This window comes from Amblyomma americanum, chromosome 1 (assembly GCF_052857255.1).
Source record: "Amblyomma americanum isolate KBUSLIRL-KWMA chromosome 1, ASM5285725v1, whole genome shotgun sequence".
Lineage (NCBI taxonomy): Eukaryota > Metazoa > Arthropoda > Arachnida > Ixodida > Ixodidae > Amblyomma > Amblyomma americanum.
Window position 1 is genome coordinate 246,084,455 of NC_135497.1, and position 25,368 is coordinate 246,109,822.

General features: G+C 45.2%; 1 protein-coding gene across 1 annotated transcript; it reads left to right on the forward strand.

Annotated features, from left to right (window-relative positions):
- The first annotated feature begins 1,901 nt into the window (after window positions 1–1,901).
- On the forward strand, window positions 1,902–25,044 carry LOC144116499 (uncharacterized). Its single transcript, XM_077651203.1, has 5 exons — window positions 1,902–2,081; window positions 2,844–2,937; window positions 3,472–3,547; window positions 13,057–13,168; window positions 24,983–25,044. The coding sequence occupies exons 1-5, from the start codon at window positions 2,066–2,068 to the stop codon at window positions 25,042–25,044; spliced, it is 360 nt and encodes a 119-aa protein (XP_077507329.1). The 5' UTR covers window positions 1,902–2,065.
- Window positions 25,045–25,368: the final 324 nt, after the last annotated feature.

Sequence of the window (25,368 nt, forward strand, 5' to 3'; positions counted from 1 at the left end):
CTCGTAGCTAACGCTCTTTAGTCCAACGCTGCTGCAGTGTTGGCGGAGAATTTTTTTTAGCGGCAGTGACGTGGTGCTTATCATAAAATAGCAAAAAAATACTTCACGATGTCGTTCATTGCCTTCACTGAAAATTTCATGACGGTGACACGAAAATGTCGCTAAATATAGACAGCAGCGTATGCAGCCGAAGGTGAACTGCGGCGGCCGGCGAGTTTGAACCGATTTGATTCTCGGTCGAAATGAGAATAAAGTCTTGGGACTGACATCAACCGCGCGCTTTAAAGAGTTTCGCCTGCTTTGACACAGTCTAACTCCTGTGCACCCGCGCTCGGTCCTCTAAACTACTCTGGTCCCAGTGTGACTGTGTGCTATGACAATCTGAGCGAAAAGGAAGATGTCTGGGGGTTTTGATGTGCACCACGGCCATACAGTTGAGCGACATGATAACGTACGGGTGCGGCATGCCAGCCTGAATACCGGCCGCCAGTGTCAGAAAAATGCGACAGTAATGTTTGTTCAAGTCCATACTAAGCCGTCGGATGGAGTATCGTTGGCCAATATCGAGTCGTTGGTAGAAGCGATAACAGGAATACAAACAAATGTCTCCCCACGGCGCCTTTAATTGCTGCTGCTCAATCGCGGCTCCCCTGGCCTCAGCTGGCTCCGCTCCTGAAGGTGTCGCGGAAACCGAGCATATCTTTGTTTTACTATGAGACGGGGTTCACAGTAAAACGATGACGAGAGCAGCACCTCAGCGCTAGCCAGTTTCGAAGTGCACTCAGCTACTGCATCGATGCGAAACCGGCTAGGCTTAGCGACGACTAGGGCAACCAGGGGGTAGCGCGTAGTTCATTGCCCGGCGCGCCCGCGGGCGGCGTCGTTCCCGAAAGCTCGCCTCGCTCACTCCCGCTGGCTCACTGATTGGCTAAACAGCTTGCGACCTTCACTCGGAAGGCTGGAAAATTGAGAAGCGAGCGACTGGCGCTGCGACTGAGCGATACTTTATGCCCACGCTTGCACTACTGGTGAACAACATTTAACGCACATATGCTTAGGTTATCGGCTGCTTTGCGGCGAGTCTTAGTTAAGATCGTCCGCGACGCCATCGTCACCGTCCGTGACGCACAGGCTGAGAACTTCAATTCCAGTACGTGCCGAAACAACTCGTATTTTTCGTAACGATACGAGCTCGAAAACACGCCTGCTTCGATGCGCTAGTGGGCTCTTGCTTGTTAAACTACACGCGATCAGGATGTGGCGAGTGCTAGCCACTGTTGCATATTAGCTAAAGTGAGACGCAAGTATCGACGTAGTTTCGTAACGCAGTTGATATCAAAGCACTCCGCTTGTACTGGTCACCGATTAAGCTGTTAAGTTTCATGATCTCCGGTGATCGTGCCAGTTTCGCGCAAATTAATGCATCGCAGCTACTCTCCATCGTGCCAATTGCGTTCAACTTATCCACGATATTCGCCAGCTTGAGATACGACGCTTTTCTTCGCTGTTTTTGTCGCAACTTAGTTATTTTATCTAGCATCAAACGAAATTGCACTGTCAACACCGTCGTCTGCTCCGTCGTCTGCTAGGGCATCCGGGTCACTTCAGGGGATCACAGGATCGCACATTCTACAAATGACATGCCAGAAAAAGTAACTGAAAGCGCTTTAGTATTCTTAAATAATCTAAAAATAATATAAAATAAATGCAGTTTCTTTGTTGTGAAGATAATATAAGTATTCATCGTTTAAAAAATAAATTTTTTTGTCGGTTCTAATTTTTCACCGACACGAAAGCGCAGCCGTCGGCGCCATTGCAGCGCCACCGACACGTCGTGTTTTGTAATATTTGCCTCTTTGAAGCATTGCTTGAGTACTTGTACGGCGGACACGTGTGAAGAACTCATTCAATAGGAAGGTGAGCAGGAGTGTATTTTGGAAGCCAACGACCAGGATTTCGGCCTGTCAACATTGGCGAGTTTCAACGGGTAAGCCATGAAGAGTGCTGCGACGTCTTTTCATCTGTTAGGGGAACAAAGACTCCTGCGCCGTTTTGCTAAGCCTGGATGAATCGCATGGCCGGTGAGTCCCGCTCTGCGTTTCTTTGCTAATGATCTGTATTCACACGCGCTATTTGTATGCGGCTATGTAGGGATGTGAGTGGAGGCAGTCCGCCTGCGGTTGCCGCAGCTATAATGCGGCGCCAAAAAAGCAGGGCCTATATCCTGCATGACAAGTGTTGTTCTCATTGTCTTTATTTGCATTTATTACTCGCGTGTCGTGGTAAATAAAAATGGCACCAGATATCACAACAGAGTTACGCTTTCGGTTCCTAGCGCTTCGACACTCGGTGCAAAAGCATGGATTTGCACTGCGTAGGAGACATTGAGCGAGATGTGCCGCGCGGCGGAGCGCTCGCGCTAGGCCAGCTGCGATCAGACACCGCACTATTTTGCTCAGGGTTAGTACTCATCGGATTAGTGCTTGTGCCTTAATATGCGTCATACTAAATTTTGAGACAGTGATCGCATGCGAAAGGCTAGTTCATATTCATCGCCTTGTCATTTGTAAACTTCTCTGTGCTTCCCCAGTGGAACAGGATTTGAGGCAGTGTTATGTCAAAGTTAGATCAATCTTGCGTGTCCTGAGCTGTAAACGTTGATGCTTCCTCTCCTTCTGAGCACTGCGAGCTGTCGGATATGCAACTGCACAATTATTTAGGATTTCTACCTTTTTGCTATATCCCTCGCTTTTGTGGCACGCATTCAAGTCGTTCGCCATTGTCGATGGTTTTTTTGTTACTTATTTTCCCTTTGTTATTTATTCTTGGTTGCGTGCCATCAGCTGTGGTGCCGGCGATTCTCCGAGCTCGGAATTCTTCCCAGGCACGGGATCCTACCCACAGACCTCCCTTCGCCGCACTCACGAGTGTTCTTTGGTATTTTTTTGTTTCTCTTGCCTTTACTTGCATTGCCAGTCGACAAATTTGTCCGGCTTTTAATTGTATGCAGATTTGTTAAATGCGCTAGCAATTTTTCTATGATGCCAAGCTGTGCTGTGAGATATCAAGCTTCTTGCTAGTGAAGGCATGCTTTTTTCCATTCTCTCTTCTCATTTAACCAAGGCAGACTGGTTGCAACTTTCAATTTATTACCTAGACATTGGTGCAAGGCACCATGATAGGAATTAATGAAAACCTGCACATCCTATATTCAAATTGGTGTGCGGTATTTCAGCCAGCTCATCTTTCAGTGTGGTTATAACAGTCATTGTGACTCTTCTCAAAGAATGTATATGGGTGCATTACATAAAATCTGTTCATTTGTTTTGTCATGGGCTAGCTCATTGGTTTTTTATTTACTTATATTACGTCTAAGTTTAGTTTTTAAAGCAGTAGACGATTTCCTCTCTTGTCATTCATGACATGGCTACAGCCACTGACAGCTGTTGCTCTGGATGTATTTATTTGCAGTTGCCAGCGGCCAGCATCTATTGGGCCATGCGTGCTTCCTGCCTTCGGCTGTGTCATCCCTCCTGATCCGTTCATGGTAGTTATTCTTTTTCAGTGATGCATATCTTAGCTGCCTATTTAGAAAAATATTTTCAATATAGGCTTGCAGCAAGGTTTAGAAATGCATGAAACTCAAATGCACTTCACAGCAGTACCTCAGCTTACAATTACCTGAACTGTAGACTTGTACAAAATATAGTCGCTGATGTAGCTCTTGACGCAGCTGCTGTTAACATAAACGTGCTTTGACATTGCACACCTGTTGCCTGGTATGCATATGTGTCCTCGAAAAAGACCTATATGTTCATTTATCCCTTTAAAAACATTGTGCTCTACAATGATGGTTTACCAGTATTTCTGACACAGAGACCAAATTGTCAGTCAGTAATGTAACATTGCACGATGACACCAATCCTTGTATGGTATAGCATCCTTGCAATGCACTGGGCAAGCTGCTGTCAGCACAGATTTATTGCTGGTTTATTGCCATAGCATATGGTTATACTGCACAGTTTGTACCTCTACCTTTTTAAAGCTGTATACTTGAAAAATTTAAAATTATTTGAAGGAAAATTCAAGGAAATGTAACAGTAACTGTCTCACATTTTGGTGGACACTTGAACCGTGATATAAGGGAGGGATATAGAAGGGAAGTAATGAAGAGCTGATGCCCATGTTAGATGCCCCTCTTTAGTTAAACATACCTCGCAATTAACACATTTGGTGCAAAACAAACATGGGACTTGCACGCTCACAAGCACCCTCATGTCAGTAAAACAAAGTGCCAATGTTGCCGTACTTTAGAGCTTTGCTCCTAAAAGCGCAGCTGACTGCTGCTCAAAGTTGAGAGCAAAAATATGTCTACTTTTCCTCATGTGCGGTCTGCGGTGCTGGTGCCATTTGCAATGGTGATTGACATTGAGTTGCATGATGCTCAGTCTGTTCCTGGAGCTAGTGATTTTGTCTGTCGTGTGAATGTGCTGTTAAAATTAGTGCAGAACAATGGTTCTCTAGTTCATTTTAGGTAACTGTCTCCTGTGCCACATGCTACCACCCTTTTTCCTCAAATTTCCTAATCTCATTTAGCCACCTGATTGCCACGCATTCATGCATTCACCTACTCTTGGAATCCTCCCAGTGTTTTAGTGTGGTATTGCTTATATCTTCTCTGCATTACACATGCACTGCACTTCCTCTTTTTTTGATTTAGTCAAGATATCTCTGTTCTTGTTTCTTGCATAAGCACAAGAGGCGACTCAAGTGCACCATCTGGGCTTGTGATGCAATGTGTAGGGTGCTTCGTTTTTGGGTAAAACCTGGTTTCTTCCTACTGTTGCACCAAAAAAGATTCTTAAAGATCAGGTTCAACCCAATTTCTGTCAAAAGAGCTACAACTGGGGCTAGTTGGAAATGCATCCTTGAAGGTATTAGTGAGCGCTACCAAAATACGGAAAGGGACAAACACACAAGACAAGCACTTGTCTTGTGTGTTCGTTCCTTTCCGTATTTTGGTAGCGCTCACCAATACCTTCAAGGACCAATTTCTGTGCAAATGTGCCTGTAATACCCCTGTTACACGGGCAGGGTTAACCGCGGTTAAGGAAACCACGGTTAAGCGGAACCATGGTTAGCCGCTGTTACACGGTGAAGGAAACTGCGGTTACGCAGCTAACCGCGGTTATCGCTAACCGAGATTGGCAACCTCGGTTATCGTCATTGACCGAGAAGATGGCGGCGCCCACAGAGACAGCATGCAGGCCGGCCTCCGATGTGAGACGCACGAATTGGCCTCCGCCAACAACGGAGAGCCTGATACGAATCTGGGAGAACCATCTGCCCCATCTTCGTGGGAACGTGAGGAACGCCAAAATTTATGCCGCCATCACAGCCCAATTGAACGCGGGACTACCTGCCGACGAGGGACCCTACAGCACAAAACAAGTTCGGATGAAAATTAACAACCTGAACAAAAAGTACCGGTAAGTACAAATGCTATATTCTGTCGCCCGTGTATAATATTATGCGGTTCGCTGTTACACAGCCGCGTCGGGACGGCTGCGCTCAGTGTGAATGACGCGACTACTCGGAAGGCATGTAGGGCTAGTGTACACACGGCGCTGCGGACCCATTACCGAGCAGTTCACTAGTTGTTCCTACAAAAGTTATTTACATCTAAAAACACGTCTAGTTTTGCGTTCGGCTGGCATGAAATGGTACTCGCACCACTGCTATCGGTGGTGACGAATTACGAGGTTTCCTGTATGCACTAATTGCTTTTATTGAATGAGAACTGCAGAATTTTTTTTTGCGACGCTGTTGATAGACTCGCGGTGGGTTAATTAGCACGCGTCCTCTGTGCATTGTCTGACCGCTTTGTTTTCGGTAAAACACCTTTCTAAAGAAGTTTCATTACGATTTAATTATGCATCGTTCAGTATATACATAACAGTGCAGTGTAAATACATTTTCAGTTTGGTGTTTTCGTTACAGTTTCATAGCATTATTCTGAGTTGCTGCTACAAACTATTATGTCCTGTAATTATGAAGCATAATTTTACATCAGCACTGTCAGACATTTTATGCAATGCTTAATAGATTGCTTGGAAATGTAAATAGTGCTCTCTTTGTTTAGGAAACTGAGGCGTGATGGCACAACCACCGGCTCACCAGGAATTGGATGGGAGTACTACCGAATGCTCCACAAATTTTTGGGAACCCTGGCAACTAATGACGATACCTTGGTTGAAGAAAGTATTGAGGTAGTATGTATTTTTTAAGTTCCAAAGTGTTCACGTCTGAAACTAAATTCAATGACATAAATACGTGTAAATAGAAAATATTCATAAAATGATGTTTATAAGATGCGTTGGCTATGTTGGAATAATTAAAGCTATGAAGGAGTGTGGACTAAAAAGAAAATTTGTGACAACCATAAATTGTGTACTGCACCACTGCACTCGTATGATTTTCCTCACCAACACTGCGCTTAAATCTCAGTACATGACTTGTTAAAGTGGAAAGACGAGCTAGTTAGTCTTGGTACGTAGAATGCATATATTTTTCAGCCGAAATACATAGGACCCGGAAGAAAGAAGATAGACGCAGGACGAACGCTGACTTCAACTGATGCACTTTTGCTGATTTATGTTTTGTATGTCCGACCAATTTTAGAATTTGGATCTGTGCTGTTTTCTGGTACAGCTACTTACAAAATTCGCCCGCTCCTTCATTTGGAGCGGGAAGCGCTTCGGTTGTGCCTTGGCCTCCCCAAATTAGTGGCCAATATCGTGCTTTATCTTGAACCCCGTATTCCTCCTTCATTATCTAGATTTCAACTCCTAACTGTTCAGACGTGCCTAAGGATGTAGGAATCAGGTTTACACCACTCCTTGTCTCTTTTTTGTTGCCAGCCGACTTCCTTTTTTGGAGTCCACTGGCCTAGATTTCATACCACGCAGGTAGTTCTGGTACAAAATTTCCTTGATCCTTTAAATGTTCTTTTGTATAACATCCTTCCAACAAAAAACAGTGGGTCCTCTGTAAAAATTGTCTATGATGACATTTTCTTGAAAAATGCTAAGCATTTACCACCCCGCATTTTAAATGGATTATTAGAAGACCATATACAAAACCTACCTATTAGCTTAACGATAGCTACTGACAAGCAGCTGTGACAAGTTCTGGTACGGCTTCGGTCATCCAATGTAAGAAGCCTTTGTCTGCCTATGCATGAGATGTGTTATCTTCATGGACATGTCCCTCTTGCGTTGGTTACAAATTTGGATTATTGCAATGTAAACAAGGTTTCGTTCGATGCTATACAGGTGCCAGAGGTGGCAGCTCTGGTTGAAGGGTCTGAGGTGTTGGCTACTTGGGAGGATGCAGGTGAAATTGATGCCAGCCCGAATGATGTCATTGAGCAGCAGGAAGACAGGCTCTACAGCATGCCAGCTCACACAAGTACCAGCATCGCCGCAGTTAACCGAGGCTCCAGAGATGAGGACAACGTTGCCGCTGCAGATGTCATAACTACCCCCAGCAGCGGAAGGAAACGGGCTGGCAACTCCACAATACCGCAGCTGCTGGAGCTGCAGAAGGAGGAAGCTGCCACCGCTGCCAAGCTTGCCAAGAAGTCATACAAGCTTCAAAAGAAAGGGCTAAAACTGCAAAAAGAATCTAACGATATGCAAGCCTCTATGATTCAAATGATGCAGCAGTATTTTGAAAAGCAAAACAAATAAACAGCTAATCACAATTCTAGTATTGTATTTGGTTTTATGGCGATAAGCAACACAGGCTATCATGTGCCAAACACATGGTATAATCTCAAAAATTGGGTGTCCTCAGCGACAGTCCTTGTCCGGACAAGGACTCCGAGGAGCCCAACAAATCAAAACATAGACCTCAGCCTTCTTCTCAGGCCTGAGAAAATAGATCAGGTGCATCACAGAATGCGTCAAGGCACAAGGTAAGAATTTTTAGATCCAGTAGTTCTGTGATATTATATTTTGCTTAAAATCGCCGCTTCTTTCAGAAAACCAAAAACAGATGAATTACCTACAGGTGGTTTATTGCCTAAAAGTAAATTGGGGTGGAAGGGAATGCATTCATTGTAAAATACTGTAAAAAATTTTTTCCTTAGCCGTTAGAGCTCTGTGCACGAGAATAAGATGTGATTCACTGTGAGCTCATCTCCACATTTCTCACATAAAGGTTTGTCTTGTTTTGTCATTGGAAAGTTGTGTTAGGTGTGTGTGTCCGATGTGCAGGTGGAATAAAATTACCTCTATAAATTGCTCCTGATGCCTGTATGTTCTCCATTCTCCCAGAGTTGGTTTTGCTAAATGTAGCTTATTTTCTTCACTAGTCCATGTAGACTGCCATTTTTCTTTAAGTTTATTTTTTGCTAACTTTATGCATTCTGCACAGGGTATGTTTACAGTCCCGACTTCCTTATGCCGAGTTTGAGCAGCGCACCACTTTAGCTCTCTCGTTTACTCTAATTCCAAGGTCGCCTGTAATCCAACAGAGCTTAATTACATGTCTTTTTTTCATCAGTTATTATGTTATGTAGTATATCTCCTATTAAAGGTTCTCTCACATTTCTGGCGTTCAGTGCTATGATTACACTCAGCGAGTCCATGTTGATAATGCTGTTTGGAATGTTCTTTTTGACTATTTTTGATATAGCCACCGAAATGGCATAACATCTCGAGGTTGTATCATACGCTTTCTCGAAATTTAAAAAAACAGCAAGACAGCGTTTTGTGTACAAAAGCTTCACAGACAGTATTTTCAAGATGAACCGGGTGGTCTGTTGTGGAGCATGCATTTTTGAAACCGCACTGATGGACATGGGAGAAGCTCACGGGGTTCTAGCAATAAGGTTAGTCTAATGTTCATGATACTTTCAAAGGGTTTCGCAAGGCAGCTGGTGAGGGCTATGGGCCTATAACTACTGGGAAAGGTTGCTGGATTTTCAGGTTTTAAAAATGGAACTATGATGGCCTTCTTCCAGGCTTCGGGTAGTATACCCGACACCCAAACCTTATTAAAAAAATTTAAAAGTGCCTCTACGGCAAGTTCAAAGGAGTGGGACAGCATTTGATAGTGTATTCCGTCAGGGCTGTGTGCAGTATGTTCACCAGCGAACAAGACTGTGTCGGTTTTTTGAACTTTAAAAAAATTATTATATGGTTCATTTGTATATCCACTCGAGGGAGTCTGTTTCTCTGCTGTGTTTTCTAGTGTTTGTAGATTTATGACCACAGCAACTTACTCAATCTCAGTATTTCTGTACACCCTAGTTAAGGTGTTATAAATATAAGTAAAGATAAAAAATCCACTGCATATGCCTGTAACCTAGTCAGCACAATGAACCTTGGTGTATGCAATGCAATGAAAACTTTAATTTTGGGTTAAATCAGCAAAAGATAATTCCAATAGATAACTGAATGAGCTACTCTTTTGTGAGTACATATTTAAATACATTAAAACCAAGCATGTAATGGTTGCACCTATAGTAGTGCATTTCATACAATGTGTTTTGACATATTACGACCAGATGCGATATTTTGCTTTTAACATTGCAGCGCAGTAATTGCATGGAATGTAAATTGAGAGCATGAAATAACAGCATATATATCACAGCATCATCTAAGCTTCAAAAGAAAGGACTGAAGCTGCAAAAAGAACTAAAAGGTACACAAGACTGCGTTTCAAATGATGCAGCAATATTTTCGCCAGAAAAAAAAGGAGCAGGAGATTAACTATAGTGAAATTGTAATTACACTACAGGACATTGCAATTCACTACCACAAGAGAGGCTCGCGACCACAATACTGGTGCTTAGCCAAGTTTTTGTGCGAAAAATATAAATAAAGGAAATGCCATTTCATGTTGCAGCAAAGTTAGGTTGCATATAACTCAATGCAAAGTTTTGGCTGCTACATTACACATTCTGCTGCCACAGTGGCTCACTATAGTTACGACGCTCGGATGCTGAACCGAAAAACACGGGCTCAATCTCGGCTGCGGTGACCGAATTTCGATGGAGGCGAAATTCTAGAGGCCCGTACACTGTGCGATGCCAGTGCACATTACAGAACCGCAGGTGTTAAAAATTTCCGTAGCCCTTCACTACAGTGTCTATCATAGCCTGAGTCGCTTTGGGACGTTGAACCGTCATAAACAAAACATTACACATTGTCAACAAAACAATTCAACAAAGAGACCGCCTGATGTGATAACCTCTGTCCTCAATACACCACCAAAGACACTAAAATCTAAAATTAAGCACGGAATAGCTGCACCTATATTTATGAGTTTCATGTGTTTCAGCAAGGCAGGACGAGATATAATGTTCTGCTTTGAACATCACAGTGCAGTAATCAGATTAAATGGCGAATATAAAGCGTGAAAGAAGAACAGGGTTTCACAACAAAGCTGTACTCACAATCATATTAGCAATTCAAAACAACTGATGTAGCAAACTCGTTAGGAACTTCAGTTCAAAATAAAATACACAATGAAAAACAGGGCACAGTCTTCGGCTCACAGCCCACTGAAGCGACTTCATGGACACGATCCAGGTGGTGCATTGTTCAGTTGCCAGCAAGGAAATTTGCTAAAACATTTCGAACCTCTGCACCACCTGGTGTATACCGGCTAGTTGTGCATACTGGCTGAGGCCTGTTGACCTCAGCAGAGTGCATGCATTCAATCCAGCTTGAATCACACCGATCCCCGAGCTGTTCACACATGTTATGCAGCACGCAGCACGCACGAATGATAAGTCTCACATTGACAAGTTTGTTCTCCGTGCCTTTCAATAAAATCCTGAAACGTGCCTTCAGACGGCCAAATGCGTTTTCAACAGCCCGTCTCGCACTGGACAGGTGGTAGTTGAAAACTTGTGACGGAGAACCTGCTGGCCCTGGCTGCGGAAATGGCTTCATCACATGGGTTTGCAGTGGGAAAGCCTGATCTGCTATTATTACAGGGCAAACTGACACTCCATTGAATGTTCTTTTTCCCAGCTGGAACAGGTCACTGGACAGCACCTTTGGGAGACGTGACTTGAGGAACACATCAGAGTCATGGTTCCTTCCGGGTGTGCCAACATTTGTATACATAAACTTATATGAATGGTCCACCACTGCAAGAAAGATCACAGAGTACCAACCCTTGTAATTATAGTAATCCGCAGCTTGTTCTTTGGGTGGGCTCACCTCAATGTGGCAACCATCTAAGGCTCCCACACCTTGGGGAAATCCGGTCACTGCTGCAAATTGCCTAACGTGCTCCTCCAACTCGTGCCGTCGTGGGTAGCGCACAAATCGCGACTCGAGGACACGAACTATAACGGCGCAAAGCTCACGAAAGATGATGTTAACCGAAGCACGGCTAACTCCGAATACGTTGGCCACAGTTCTGTCCTCGGCAGAAGACGCCAACCTGTAGAGCCCGATGGCTACCCTTTTCTCCAAAGGGATCGCATCGCGCATGTTTGTGTCGACACGCCTCATGCAGTCACAAACGCTCACCACATAATTGAATGTGTGTCTGTTCATTCTGAAGTGTCCTCGAAAGTCGTCGTCCGAGAGGTGAGGCTGGGTTGTTTCCCACCATGACGGACCTCGTGGATAAGCCCATAGGCACCTGTCACGCAAAGCGATTCGCGCAGTGATCACCATGAGCTGTTTACGGCGCCTTTCTGCACGTCTTCGCTCCATGTTAAGTCTTTCCACTTCAGCGAAAACTTGGCGCTCCCGGATTCGCCGCTGTTGAAGCCTTGCTTGCATGGACATGAAGAAGGTCCAGAATGCCTCATCTTCACCGCTTTCATTGACGACTGGCCTGGTCAAAGCCATTACTGCTCATGCAGCAGTATGTGCACGGCCGATGCTACACAAAACACCGCAACAGTCGGGAGCACAGGCAACGCAGCGGATGAATGAGCGCATTCCACGAGAGATTTCGAGAAAGAACGAGAGTGGCACCAATGTTTACAAACTGTTTTAGCCTGCCGCCCTTCTACCGAAGCAGGCGTAGGCTGAAAAATATCTCACACGAGTCTTCTGCACGCCGTAAAGTGCATTTTGTTTTAAGAAATCATGTTTAAAAAGCAACGTGGCGAAAATGTTGCTCTCATTTGTGAACTGCGACTATTTTGCCGATCGCCGCGTCATTTTTATTGTTTTACCCTAGAGGGCGCTAGTGACTAATAACAGCCGCCTCTAGCCGCTGTGTAACAGCAGTAAACCGCGGTTCGCGTTAACCGTGGTTAAGCTCGGTAACCTCGGTTAAGCATAACCGCAGTTAAGCCAGCCGTGTAACTAGGGTATAAGAAAGTGTGGTTTGAAGGTGCACAAGCGCGAAGAACTGCTGGACTGTAGTGGATGTCACATAATTCTTCTGACAGATTTTTAAACAATTCTGGTTATTTTATTTCTCTTTTAATATTTATTGTTTGTTGGTTGCTTATAATTTTTGGATAAACTGAAAAATACATGTACTGACTGGTATTTCATTCCAATAATTATACCCATTATTATGAAGCTGTCTTGGAAGGTAGGTGTGCATTTAGTATGCGTGCTTTGAATTTCAGTGATTGTTTCTGCAATGCAAAATAGAGGACAGGTCTCTGCTGTGCGAGTTTTTTGCAGTGGAGTGAAAGTAGCTGGAGAAGCATTTGCTACTGTGTCACCCAGCCAGAAGTTCTCTCACAGACCACTGAGCTTCTGAATACCTATGGCTTAAAGCTCGAAGCTCTGGTTGCTCTTTCCGAGGTTTTCTGCATTAACGAGTGCAAGCCCAAGGGCTCAGAGCTAACAAGCATTTGAAACCATAGAGCTATACACAGTAGTACTGGGGCCGTGCAGCAAGTCAGTGTGAATTAGGTCGCGATAAACATGGTTTACTGTAGAAAGCTAGTGTGAAAAAATAGTTGCGCTCACAGAAACCGCTGTTTCTTTCTTAGTCCGCCATTGAAACAAAGCAATGCATGTAAAATTTTATATCTCACTGATCCCTCAATTTTTCCAGCTAAAGACCAAGAGTTGCATGGAAGTTGTGCAAGCCACCAAGTTGCGTGTGATTTTTTCCAGGGACCTGGAGCAGGCTGGGAAATTAGTGGATGGCCAGTGGTATTCACTCAGTAAGGCAAGCTTTTTATGCAAGTACAGTTTTTGGCATGGCATTGCTTAGGAACGCATGCACTAATCTGACTACTCTATGCCCGCCCATGCTTCAAGAATAATGAAGTACATGAAAAAAATTGATTGCCGAAAAAAAATTGCCGCTTCTGTTATGTTTTTTCAGGAAAGTATTTGCCATTTAAAGGGCTGTGAAAACCTTAAAAATTATTATGTGCTTGTTGTGGCTTTTTTTTTAAATTTCTTCCACGTCTATGTTGGCCTGACCTTGTAGCTTGTCTGCATGAGATTGGCTGCTACCTACAGTTTGCTTTTTTTGTTGCTCCTTTATTGCCTGTCACAATCTTTGCGTGGCAGTGTCATGCAGTTTGGGAAGTAATCTGATCTTATTTCTGCATTGGCCTGTGTGCAAGCTTTTGCATGTGGGGCAGGTTTATGGTGTCCTTTTGTTTGCTGTAACTGCAGTTTGGCCATGAGGGTTAGAGGCTTAGTCCTTTTTTTATTTTGATGCAGAGTCATATACTTCATGCATAAATTAATGAAGTAAGCACTATATATTGTAATAAATGAACATTCATTATAGCTGTGGCCATTATAAGTGCACTTGATTCTAAAATGGCTTTCTTTCGGCATTCAGTATTACATCTTAAAACCAGCCGGAAGACACAAAACAGGAGAAGAGATGAGCACAAGATGAGGGTGGTCTAACAACTGAAATTTTATTGAAGGAAAGTGGCAAAAGAAGACCTGCAAAGAGAGTCAAGCACACAAGACCCCAAAGCAGTGAGAGGGCGAAAAATAACCGAAAGGCACTGATGTTCTAGTAAACCATCTAAAAAACTAATTCCTTACAGTGAAGGTTCACCGACGGTTTAGCCAGGCACTTGTTTTTAGCCTTACTGATGTAGTAAGCCTCAACTATATCAGGACAGATTTATCACTTCCCTAAACCACTGATGTGCCGTAGAAATCAGGCGTGCAAAGAGAAAGGTCGTCATCCGATTGCATTCACGAGATTGAACGTGCAGTGTCAGGTGAAAATTCGCCTTCCTCTCTATACAGTGAAAGTGCTCTCAGCCAGGCGCACATTCAGATATCTGCTTGTCTGCCCATAGTAGTTTCAGCTACGAGGCAGTGGAATGCAAAAAAACGGTTTACTTTTGCAAGTGGTGAACATTTTTTATCTGCCACTGTGCATAGCGGACGATTACCCGTAGTTGTATCAAGCCTAGTTTGAACGAAGAAGCAAAGGGCTCTACCTTACTTTTAGCGGTCAAGACAACAGCAACATCATACTTTGGTGCAACTTTCTTGGGATGGTGCGAAATGGCGTGAAGGTAAGGTATAGAGCCCGTCTTTTTGTGCTGCTCAACTACATCAGCATCATGTGAACGGTGTTCCGTTCCCTCGAGAGAGTAAAAACACACTCTGACAGGTGCGCAAGATGGCCAAGTGGGAACCCAGGTGCCATTGGCTTGGAAACCAGCTCCGAGAATGCATTCTAAACACTGTGATGGCATGACTTCCATAAAGCAGTCGTGATGCATGTGATTGCCAACCTGTCCTTCACCAGCCTCGAGTGGTTCAACTCGTAGCTAAGAGGCTTCCTGATCTTGGGCTTTGGCGCCAACATATGTGATCGTCCACAAAGCGCAGGTCTAAGTCAAGAAGCTACAAACGGTTATTCTTAGTGAAATTCAGACCTAAAAGATAGGCTTTGACCACATGCCTAAAGATTTCTAAAACGTCTTGTGCCAACTTATCTGAGCCCTCCTTGTGCAAAAAAATTAGGTAGCTATCAACATAACAAAATGCTACTATGCCGAGGCCTTCCAAACAGGGCTTTGATGCGGTATCGACTCAGTACAGAAGAATGTCGCGGAGGAACAGTGCAACCTGGGACCCTCTGCATATGCCTGATTTCTGATGTAAATACCGCCTTGCCAACTCACAAAAGTGGAGTTCTGTGGAGTTCTAGTTTCTTGTGGACAGCAACCTGGGCAGGTGCTCTGCAGTGAGCATCGACATGGAGGGCCTGCACTATTCATTGTCGCATGATAGACCTCTGAGGTATGTGCAAACTGCATCAGGGTGAACAATGAACATGCTTTTACAGAAGATTGCGTGATTTCGGTTGCTGGCTTCTTGAGGCTGTTGCCCTTTTACTGCAAATCCGCATTTGTCAGTTGGCAAGGCGGTATTTACACGCAGGTCGTACCTTTGCTCAGCAACATTTTTTGTCTAAAGTCAATAAGGCATTAGAGCCCTGTTTGGAAGACCTTGGCATAGTAGCATTTCGTTATGTTCATGACTGTAATTTTTCTGGACATAGAAGGCTCAGATATGTTGGCACAAGATGTTTTAGGAGTCTTTAAGGCATGCGGTCAAGGCCTGTCTTTTACATCAGAATTGTCTAAGCAGAACCGTTAGCAGTTTCTTGATGCAGACTTGCGCTTTGTGGACGAATATGTTTGTCGGGGCTACAGCTAAAGATCGGGGAAGGCGCTTTTTAGCTACGAGTCGGACCACTCGTTGTTGGGGAAGGATGGTGAAGAGGTGTATTTGTCGCTGGTTAAGGTCAGTAAAGACGGAAACACTTGATGGGTGTGCAATCGTGTGCATGACATCAGCTTTAGATAAGTCATGCCATAACTGCTGAGGACGCATTCTTGTAGCAGGTTTCCAAGCAGCTGGGTTCCCACTTGCCCATCTCAACAACCTGTTATAGTATGTTTTCACTCGCTTGAGGGTAAGGAGCACATACTCCGATGATGCTGATACACCTTACCTCCACAGTATTTCACCGTCTCAAGAAAGTCGCGGGAAAGCGTAATGCTGCTGTTGTCTTAACAGCGAAGTGCAAGACAGGAGGCCTTTGCGCCGCCATTAAAAAGGCTTGATAAAACTGGGTACTTGTCCCCAATGGACAGTGTCACAAAAAAAGGTTCACCACTTGCAAAAGTAATGGAGTTTATTGCGTTCCACTGCCTTATGGCTGCAACTAATATGGGCAGACAGGCAGATACTTGAATTTGCACTTCACTGAGCACTTTCACTCTATAGGGGGAAGGCAAATTCTAATCTGGCACTGTATGCTCAATATTGTGAATGCAAATCTGAGGATGACATGTCGCTTTGCACGCCTAATTTCCACGACACATCAGTGGTTTATGGAAGGGATAAATTTGTCGGTAGATAGTTGAGGCTTACTACATCGGTAAGGCTAAGGACACGTGTGGCTAAGCCATCGGAAAACCTTCACCGTAAGGAATTTGCTTTTTTAGCTGATTCATTAGTATGCCAGTGACCTTTGATTGCACTTCGCCCTTTCACTGCTTTGGGTTATTGTGCGCTTGTATCTCTTCGCGGGTCTCCTTTTGCGGCTTTCCTTCAATGATGCCGCCACAGTGGCTCAGTGGTTATGGCGCTCGGCTGCTGTCCCAAAAGACGCAGGTTCGATCCTGGCCGCACCAGTCAAATTTCAATGGAGGCAAAATTTTAGAGGCCCGTGTACTGTGCGTTGTCAGTGCACGCTAATGAACCACAGGTGGTTGAAATTTCTGGAGCCCTCCACTACGGCGTCCCTCATAGCCCGAGTCGCTTTAGTACGTTAAACCCTCACAAATCAAATAATCAAAATCTTCAATTAAATTTTTGTTAGTCCTGCCTCTTGAGCTCATGTCTTCTTGTGTGTTCTGGCTGGTTTTAAGGTGAGTCAGTACCAACTCGGCCAGTCATAAGCCTTGTTCAGTATTACAACATTTTGAATAAAATGAGAAGTTCACTAGGCTATGTTGCCGGGGATCGTGTCCGCAGCAGTTGTGGGCAACTCAGAAGAGATAGCGTCATACGATTGGTTGTGTAATTGGCAGAGAATGATGTGAGGATGCCGCTCGAAAAGAAAATTTCATAATCGGATAATTATTTACCGCCAAAAATGTCCAAAAAGTGGCTGGGCCAGAGAAAAAGTGCCGCGAAATTTGAAAACGCTGAAAGTAGGTGGAGCTACAGCGCAGTGCCAAGTTTGAAAAACTGGAAGTATGGACAAAGCCAAAGCTTGGCGCCAAGTTTGAAAACTCGAAATGAGCAATCACGTGACCAGTGATAAGTGTCCTATACTTAACCAGGAGATAGGAAAAAGAATGATAAATTAGAGGCAATTAGGTAATTATTGAGAAGCGAAAGGCAATGAACGCGTGATTAGACTGGGCGGGTATTCAGTGAGTGGGCTGAAACGATCCGTGGAGGGAAATTTGAAAACTCGAAATCGTTGCTGGGATGAAATGAAGGTAAAATAAGAGTTAATTGATAACCAATCAAGTCAACAAGAAAACAACCATAGCGTCAAAGTCGAAAGGCGACCAGTGTCGAGGAAGCATGAACGCTTTCACATTTTTTTTGCGCAGGTAGCAGCGGTAATCTCTATTTTTTGTTTTTTTCAGCCAAGACAAAAACCATTTTTCTTGGCTCATGGGCGATGTATCTAGGAACCTGCGGCCTGGACAACGCTGGACAGCATACATCAGCAAGCTCGAAAAAAAAGCACGAAACGGTAAATAAATATTGATCATTTTCATTTCAATTCTAGTGGTTTTGTGCACGAATTACTCTGGAATGCACAAAGCTTGTGTTAATTGACAGGCGACCATTAACAAGCTGTGCATTTTTGTGCATAGCCTAATCCAGAACACAAATCCTGTGTTAATTGACAGGTGACAGTAACGACTGTTACACAGTGTACGAGCACTACACAAACACACTACAGAAGACAAGGCAAACTACAGAAGACAAGACAGACCACAGAAGACAAGTCAGACTACAGAAGACAAGACAGACTACAAAAGAGAGGACAAACTACAGAAGACAGACTATAAAAGACAAGACAGACTACAGAAGACAGGACTACAAAAGACAAGACAGACTACAGAAGACAAGACAGACTACACAAGACATGCCCAAAATACAAGACTACAGACTACAGAAATTTTCTGTCTTAGAATCCTGTAGTGCGTTTTGACAGGGAAGCCATAGCCTGCGCACGAAAATGGGGCTCGGTCCCTCAACAGCAGATGACACGAATGAAAAGTTTGTTTTGCGGAATGCGAAAATGGTTAGCTTCTATAGTGTATTATTTTAGGCGTAACAGCTTTCATGAAAGAATATTTGTTCTAAAAAGTGTGCCGCTTATCGCACAAAATTATTTTTTACGGTTAGCTACATGTGAGAGAATCAAGAGAAAGCACTTTCTCACCATAGGTGAATTCGGTGCCCGTTTAAGGCGTTCTTCTTTTCTCCCATTAATTGCAACAGACAGGAAGCATAATTTATTGCAGGACATTCTGATTGAAAAACAACGCTTCCTTGCAATATATGTGTTACAAAAATTTTTATTTCTGCAGCCGTAGTTGTGTGAATAACCAAGCCAAGTACAGCACCGCTGTCTTACCGGCATTCCTACGGTGGACGAAGTGCCTTTTCAGAAACTCGCAAAGACCGTGGCGCCAGCTTTCCCTGTTGGTAGCAATTAGAAACACGCTTATGGGTCTTCCAGCCCTAGGAAGCAGACAAACGTTCCGCAGCAATAACGCGCTCGAACAGCCTGTCTGCGCACAAAATTATGTGACGGCGCAGCCGACACTCAAGACCTTTCGCCAACGTTGCAGCCACCGAAGTGCGCCCACTGTATTGCCCTTGTACAAAAGTTGCTAGTCCGGCTCCATGAAGACTTAGAAGATTGTTGATCCTAAAAAAAGGTGATCAGTAGTCCTTCCAACGAATCACGTGACTATAGCCAACATGTGTGTATCCGACTTTCATAAACGGCCAAGAACACAACCACGACGTTGTGCGTACGTACTGAGACAGTGGAACACACAATGTTGCACCATTTCCAACTTACTGGTCATGAGGTTCTGAACTTTTCGCGTGATGCGGGATACAGTGCGCGTATATGGTGCTTTTCTCTCATTTTGCGTACCTTCAACCGCTTTCCAGCTGAAAATCATTCTTTGTTATTGTTTATTTAGTTTCCTTCACTTCATGCTACATAAACAGATACGCGCAATCATTAGGAAGCTCCATTCCGTCCCAAAAAGCTTGTACTTCTCTGACTCGTGTCAGCATACAAAATTTGACGTTACCGCCACCAACCTCATTAGGCAAGCCATTGAAACTTTCACCAGTTTGACCAGGGTGCTTCGCAGGCCTATTTCTTTTTCCAATAACAATACTTTTGCCAACTACTCCTGCCTATGTAGTGTTGTATCAGGGACAACAGCATTAAAATTTCTTCACCTTTCAGAAATTCACGCGGCAAGGTGATACAGGTGTTAACATTCTTGTAATACATTGACCACTTTAAAGAATATTAATCATATATACCTTTCATAACGTATACTTTCAACTAGTGAGCCTCGTCTTCAAATAAGTATGGTTTCGCTGCCACACTTATGGCGTGTTTTTCTGAGCATTCATTTGACAGGCCACTGTTGAGTGGAACGGCCCGAAAACCTCAGTCGTCGCAATCTTTGGTTTATTTGAGCTCAAAACCATTACTGAGCTTCATTAAAACTTTTCTTTAGGCGAGTTCGTGAATATTGATTCAGTGAAAAGTTAATGCGCCAACACTGACAACCACAGGGAGACGGCACTCATACACAATTAAGCGGTTGGGCGTATGTGCAGTCTCCCTGTGGTTGTCTATGTTTGCGCATTAACTTTTCACTAAGCCATTACTGAACCTTATATTTTCATTTTTTAATCTGCAATTGTTCACCTTTCCGTGTATTGTTTTTCTGAATTGGTGCTTCTTAAATTATAAACTATTGCTATTTTCTTAACTCCTTCACGTCTGAAAGGCACTGTAATAAATGAAACAAAAAATAGGGCAGAGCGTGGTTGCCGACGGCAGCAAACTCTTGAATTAGAGACGGGCATGATAAACTATTTCTGGGATCACTGAAGGCGAATTTCTTGATGCGCAATGTTTCATTTTATAACAACGCAGTACTCCATCCATCCACAGATTGTTGGTGGTTCTGTGGGGAGAAATCCTTTCGCTTTGTTTCAACAACGATGCGCGGCGCACGACCGGCGTCAACGCACTCCTTGGATCGTCTCCCGGACTAATTCGGAGCGGCTTATCCTATTGGTATCTGTTCAGTTCCATGATGGTGGGAAAAATAGAGGTCCATTTCGGTTCCAGTTCCATGCTAAAATATGGGTCCGGCTTTAGCTCTTGTTTCCATTCAGATTCATTTAGGCACCGTGTATGAAAAGCACTTTGCTGTGACAGGATCTTCCTTGTGTCAGCTCTTATGTCGGCTATTCGCTGAATAGCATACCCAGAGATGTCATTGCCTCCGAGAAGACTGGTGTCAGTACCATGAATGAGGTGTTATGGACCCGGAGTATTCGCTGCTGAATTGCACACTCTTTTCAATGCAGTGATTTTATCGCTTAATTGTGTATACGGAAGTTCATTTCACTCAATTTCACGATTTCCTCTCGTTCCCAACTGCGACCCATTTGATTTACCAGCTTTGTCTACGATCTCGATTCTATTTTCTAAGGTTGTCCGCCTAACCAGCTATTGGGAAGATTTTTTTTAAAAATAGAGGTGAAGGAGGGGGGGGAGGGGGTGAATGCCAAAGGAATAGGGTCGTGTGTATCGCGGCGAAAAGAAAAACTAAACACAAACATAATTAGTTCACAGCCCACCCGAATAGGTAACAAAAATTTACGGACAATTTATTTTCTGCTAGTTAGAAAGGGTAAGTAACGAAATGGTGGCACGGGAAGAGCTAGGTCTCAAGAAGAGCATGCAGGTAAACTAAGGGAGTAACAATTATGTTTTGCCTTAAGTATGCCCGCTCCGAAATGTTCGATGACGAGGTATACAGTCACACGGGAACTTCAGCGGCTGCATAAAAGATGCAGCCACAACAGACTTGTACGGAACGGAGATTTTGCCGGCGGAAATCTACTGAAGGTTGCGGCCGGCTACGAAAAGCTGCGAAAATATGAGGGTAGAGACGCTATCGTAGACTAAGCGACAACTAGTTTTCGCGAGTCTCGGAAGTACACAGAGGAGGCACTCACCAATCTATCGAGCTACGAGAACTGCCTTATGCTTTCGCTTGCAAAATACGCACAGAGAATGACAGCCGAGTGACTCGCTAGAAGATAAATTCGTAGCTGGCTCGAGGCGTTTACGAGTTTCTCGGTTTTACTAAGCTGCCGATTTTGCGAGTTTTCGTAGCCTCTGTCGACTTTGTCACAATGCGTCGCAGCCATATGAGGCCAGCAAAACAAAACAGCGTGTTCTGTACAAAACCTTTTTATAAATCGGCCACCTATAGCGGTAAACGTTCTTGAAGAAAAAAGCAATGAAATGGCGAAAAAGCACACGCGATAAACGATTTTATTTTCAGCCGCACAGACTGAGCAAAATCAAGGGTTTTGAAACGCCTTCAGGTCGTGGCAATTTATTTTCTGGAATTTGCTCGCAACAAAGGCAGAAATGAAGTAAAACATCCGCACTGCACAGCAGTCACTGGTCACAAATGTATGGTACGTTCAACACAAACACCACACACATGCATCACCTCACAAATAGCGACGCTCACTTTGGGAACAAGATGAAAATCCCTTCGTCCCACCCCAAATTCTGGAATAACTCTCCTTCTTTGTAATTTTTATAGATACTTTTAGCTCCCGGTCCATAGCAGCCATTCATTATGTATGGATCGGAATTGTCCGTGCAAGGGCGCACATCGACAATAGAGCCTGTACAGCGGCTGTGCTTTTTACGCTTTGAAGTTAGGGTGAAACGGATCCTCTCGTGGCCGTTAGCGTCAGAAGCCGACGATGCTGGCATCGTTGTACCCGTTCATGGACCTCGTACGGTTTCGAATGGTCGAGAGGATCTACTGATCAATGAAACCATCCAGGAAATAAGGTGCCAGTCTGTTGTACGAAAAAAAATGCCCTGGCGCTGCTTTTTGCAAGTGAAGCACAAGTGGAACAGAAATGGACAGAATGTTATGAACGGGACGCACACTAGCCGAAGAGGATTTTGGCGCAGATTCCATCGACCGGTATGACCATTGTGGCGGCAACAGGAGTGCCAATTTCGCCAGGTGATTTGACCCCACGAAAAAAAAAGGATGTGCTGGGAACGTACCTGCGGTGACCTTCCCTTTGTCTGGTTCCTCTCAAGACGCGACCGACGGTGTACAAACGACGGGGCAAGAGGCGCACGGTGACTATCAGTAATTAACCGTGTCTGACAAGAGCCAACCCGCCCGGAGAGAGCCCGCCGAAGTTGTAGCCAGGGCGCCGCACCGGTGTTTTCGATGGACAAGTGCCGCTTGCTATGCAGCTGCACCACGGGGCAAAGTAGCAGGGGACCTCCTAAACCTCCTCGCCCATTACCACGAGTGCCTCCGCTTGCTGTGATGTGCGTAGCTCTTCCGATCTGTGCCTCGTGTTGAATTGGCCACCGCCTGGTGAAAGGGCGGAGCCTTAATGTATTTAGCAAGCGTCCTGAGCGGGAACGAATGCTCTGGGCCCTGGCGACAAAGCTCATCCAGTCGCTCGACGCTATGAAATTTAATTCTTGACTTTTTGCTCTTTTGTACAATATGGAAATAACTTTCTTCAGAGCGCCAGTGAACCTGTTTGTGCTTTCGTTCCCAAATGTCAGCTTCCATCCTTCCTCGTCCCTTCTCCGGCACAACCACGCTACCCTGCATCACGACAACTCGTCATGCTACTCGAGCCGTAACAACTGGTGGCAGCGGTGGGGTGCTGCTACCCGAGTCGTAACAATTGGTCGCCAGTGGTGGGATCCGAAGCCTGGGCGCCCCAACTGTGGATCAGCGATGGGGATTTGAAGCCATTAGCGACAAAATCTGGATGGAAGCTACGGGTCTGACGGCTTCAGTCATACTTTGACTGGGTGCGTGCCCGATGTTTGCCACTCATTTCGCCAGAGCGCACTAACACAGGCAGATGTTAGGTGTGGGAATTTGTTTTCCTGGGAAATGAAATTTGGCAGTTGTGTTTTGATCGCTTTCAGCTGGAGCTTCCAATTTAGTGGGGATTAGCGGCACAAGGTGTGATCCGCTATGGACAAGTCCAAGGTAGAGCAACTCCTTGAAATTCTGGAAGAACTGGGCATTGCAGTAGGCCCCACTAAAACAAGAGAAGTGATTTTGGAGGTTATTGGGGGCAGAAGTGGTGACCGTCGAGGAGGCAGACGAGACATGGGAATTGATTCTGGAGGAGAGGAAAGAACAGCAAAGGTGAAAACTTCGCGAGGAACATGAAAGAGAACTGCAGGCGAAATATCGCGAGAGACAGGCTGAACTAGAGAAACTACGCGAACAGCAGCAGGCGCTCACGCGTAAAGTTCAGCTACAGGAAAGGGAAAGAGCGAGAGCCCGTTTGAGAAATTTTCAAAAAGGAGAAAATTTGCGCACTTCTCTCGCAAAATTCGAGCGGATTTGCGCTAAGGAAGACCTAGACCAGGGCTACTGCTCTGTGATGTTGGTGGTCATCCTCCCAGGTGATGTCGGCGGCGTATTAGCGCGCCTGTCCGGCGAGGAGGTCGACAACCATGAGACGGCGAATAGCACTCTGTGCGGGCATTTTGGCATTCGTGGAGAGTCGGACTTCAAAGTCCGAAGTGATGGAAGCGGGCAGCGCTCCTATCTGTGTGTCAGCGACCAGTCTAGAAACCCCGCTTCGTCATCTGGGGACACAGCCGTTGCTCAGGGTAGTAATGGCAGGAAAGATTTAAGCCCAGAAACGAACGCCAGTTTGGCAGCTGCAGGGGCAGCATTTGCCGATTTAGAGGCGGATAGCAAACCCACCGAAAACAAAGGCAAGGCGGCCGCCTCTAGCCCAGAAGCAGAGGCTGCTTTGATAAGTGAGTCAGATGTGTTCTCTCAGGAAGAGAGTCTATAGTATGCTCACGGGCCAGCGCAGTGAAGGAATCAAGGAAGAACCTCCATCGATGCGGCTGGCGAGCAATAGTAGCCAAGTATTAGAGACGCTTTACTGTAAAGAGAGTGACCGCGAGTCACCTGAGTGCGCCGCTGAAACCTCAAGCCAGAACGCAACGTTAGCCAAAGGGTGTGGTTCAGGTAAAGTTGCGGGCCAGAGAGTCAGGATGGTGGGGTCGGATAGAGGGCCTCAGGAGGGCAAGTTGCTAGGCTCAGCGGAAAGCAAAGTGCAGTCGGAACAATTTTGGGCTACGACGTGCAGTGGCTCATCGAAAGCGTGGGCTGATAGTTTGAACTCAAGTGGGAAATGCGGCTCGGTGCTGAGACAAAGAGCAGATATTAAAGGTGAGGGCACCGCGAGAAAGGGAAGCGCGCAGCACAGATCAGCTAGGGCAGTTTCAGGAAGGCGGTCGCGCGCAATGAGAGCCAAGCTAGACAAGCCAAGCGGTAGTCCGCAGAGAAAGGACAAATTACAGGCCCAAAACATTGTAAGGGTGAAGGCCGGTCCACAATGTAATCGTTCGAGACTGCCATCACGGCACTCCATGGAGATGCGATAGGCACCGCACGAGGCCAAACCGGCTAGACAGGTTCGGACAAAGCGAAAGCCACCAGCCCGGAAGTTTTTGCACGAGTGAAACTCGGAGCGGGCCACAAAGAAGCACGCATTGCTACCGCACGAAAGAATGCAGCAGAACGCGCGCCAGACAAAAATCGAAACAAAGGGTATTCAGAAATCGAGAGAGGGGTTCACTCAGGCATTCCTTTCATACTCATTCGTCCCCCCTCTCGCATTCAACTTTTCAGGTGCTGCTCATGTGTTCAAGATGTGCGGCTGGGGTGTGGGACGAACCATTAGTCACTTTTAGTTGGACGTACGCGGTGAGCTTGCGCACGCAACGACACTGCGGGTAACAAATCGGACGCCCGCCCGCTATAAAGCATAGCGTAGCGTACGCAACGTGGGACGCTACGTGCTTCGTAGAGAACATGGCGGCGACCATCTCGCCCGCTTCGGAATAAATACATGTCGCCGCTGTATTCTCTTACGCAACAGCACGCTCAAATGTTAGCCTATTCTTGCCCACACGTACCGGCATTAGCGATAACTATCCCCTGTTTTTCAGATAATTTCGCGATTTTCAAGCTCATATGCCTAACTAAATGCAGTGTGTTTTCCTCGTTGCAATGAC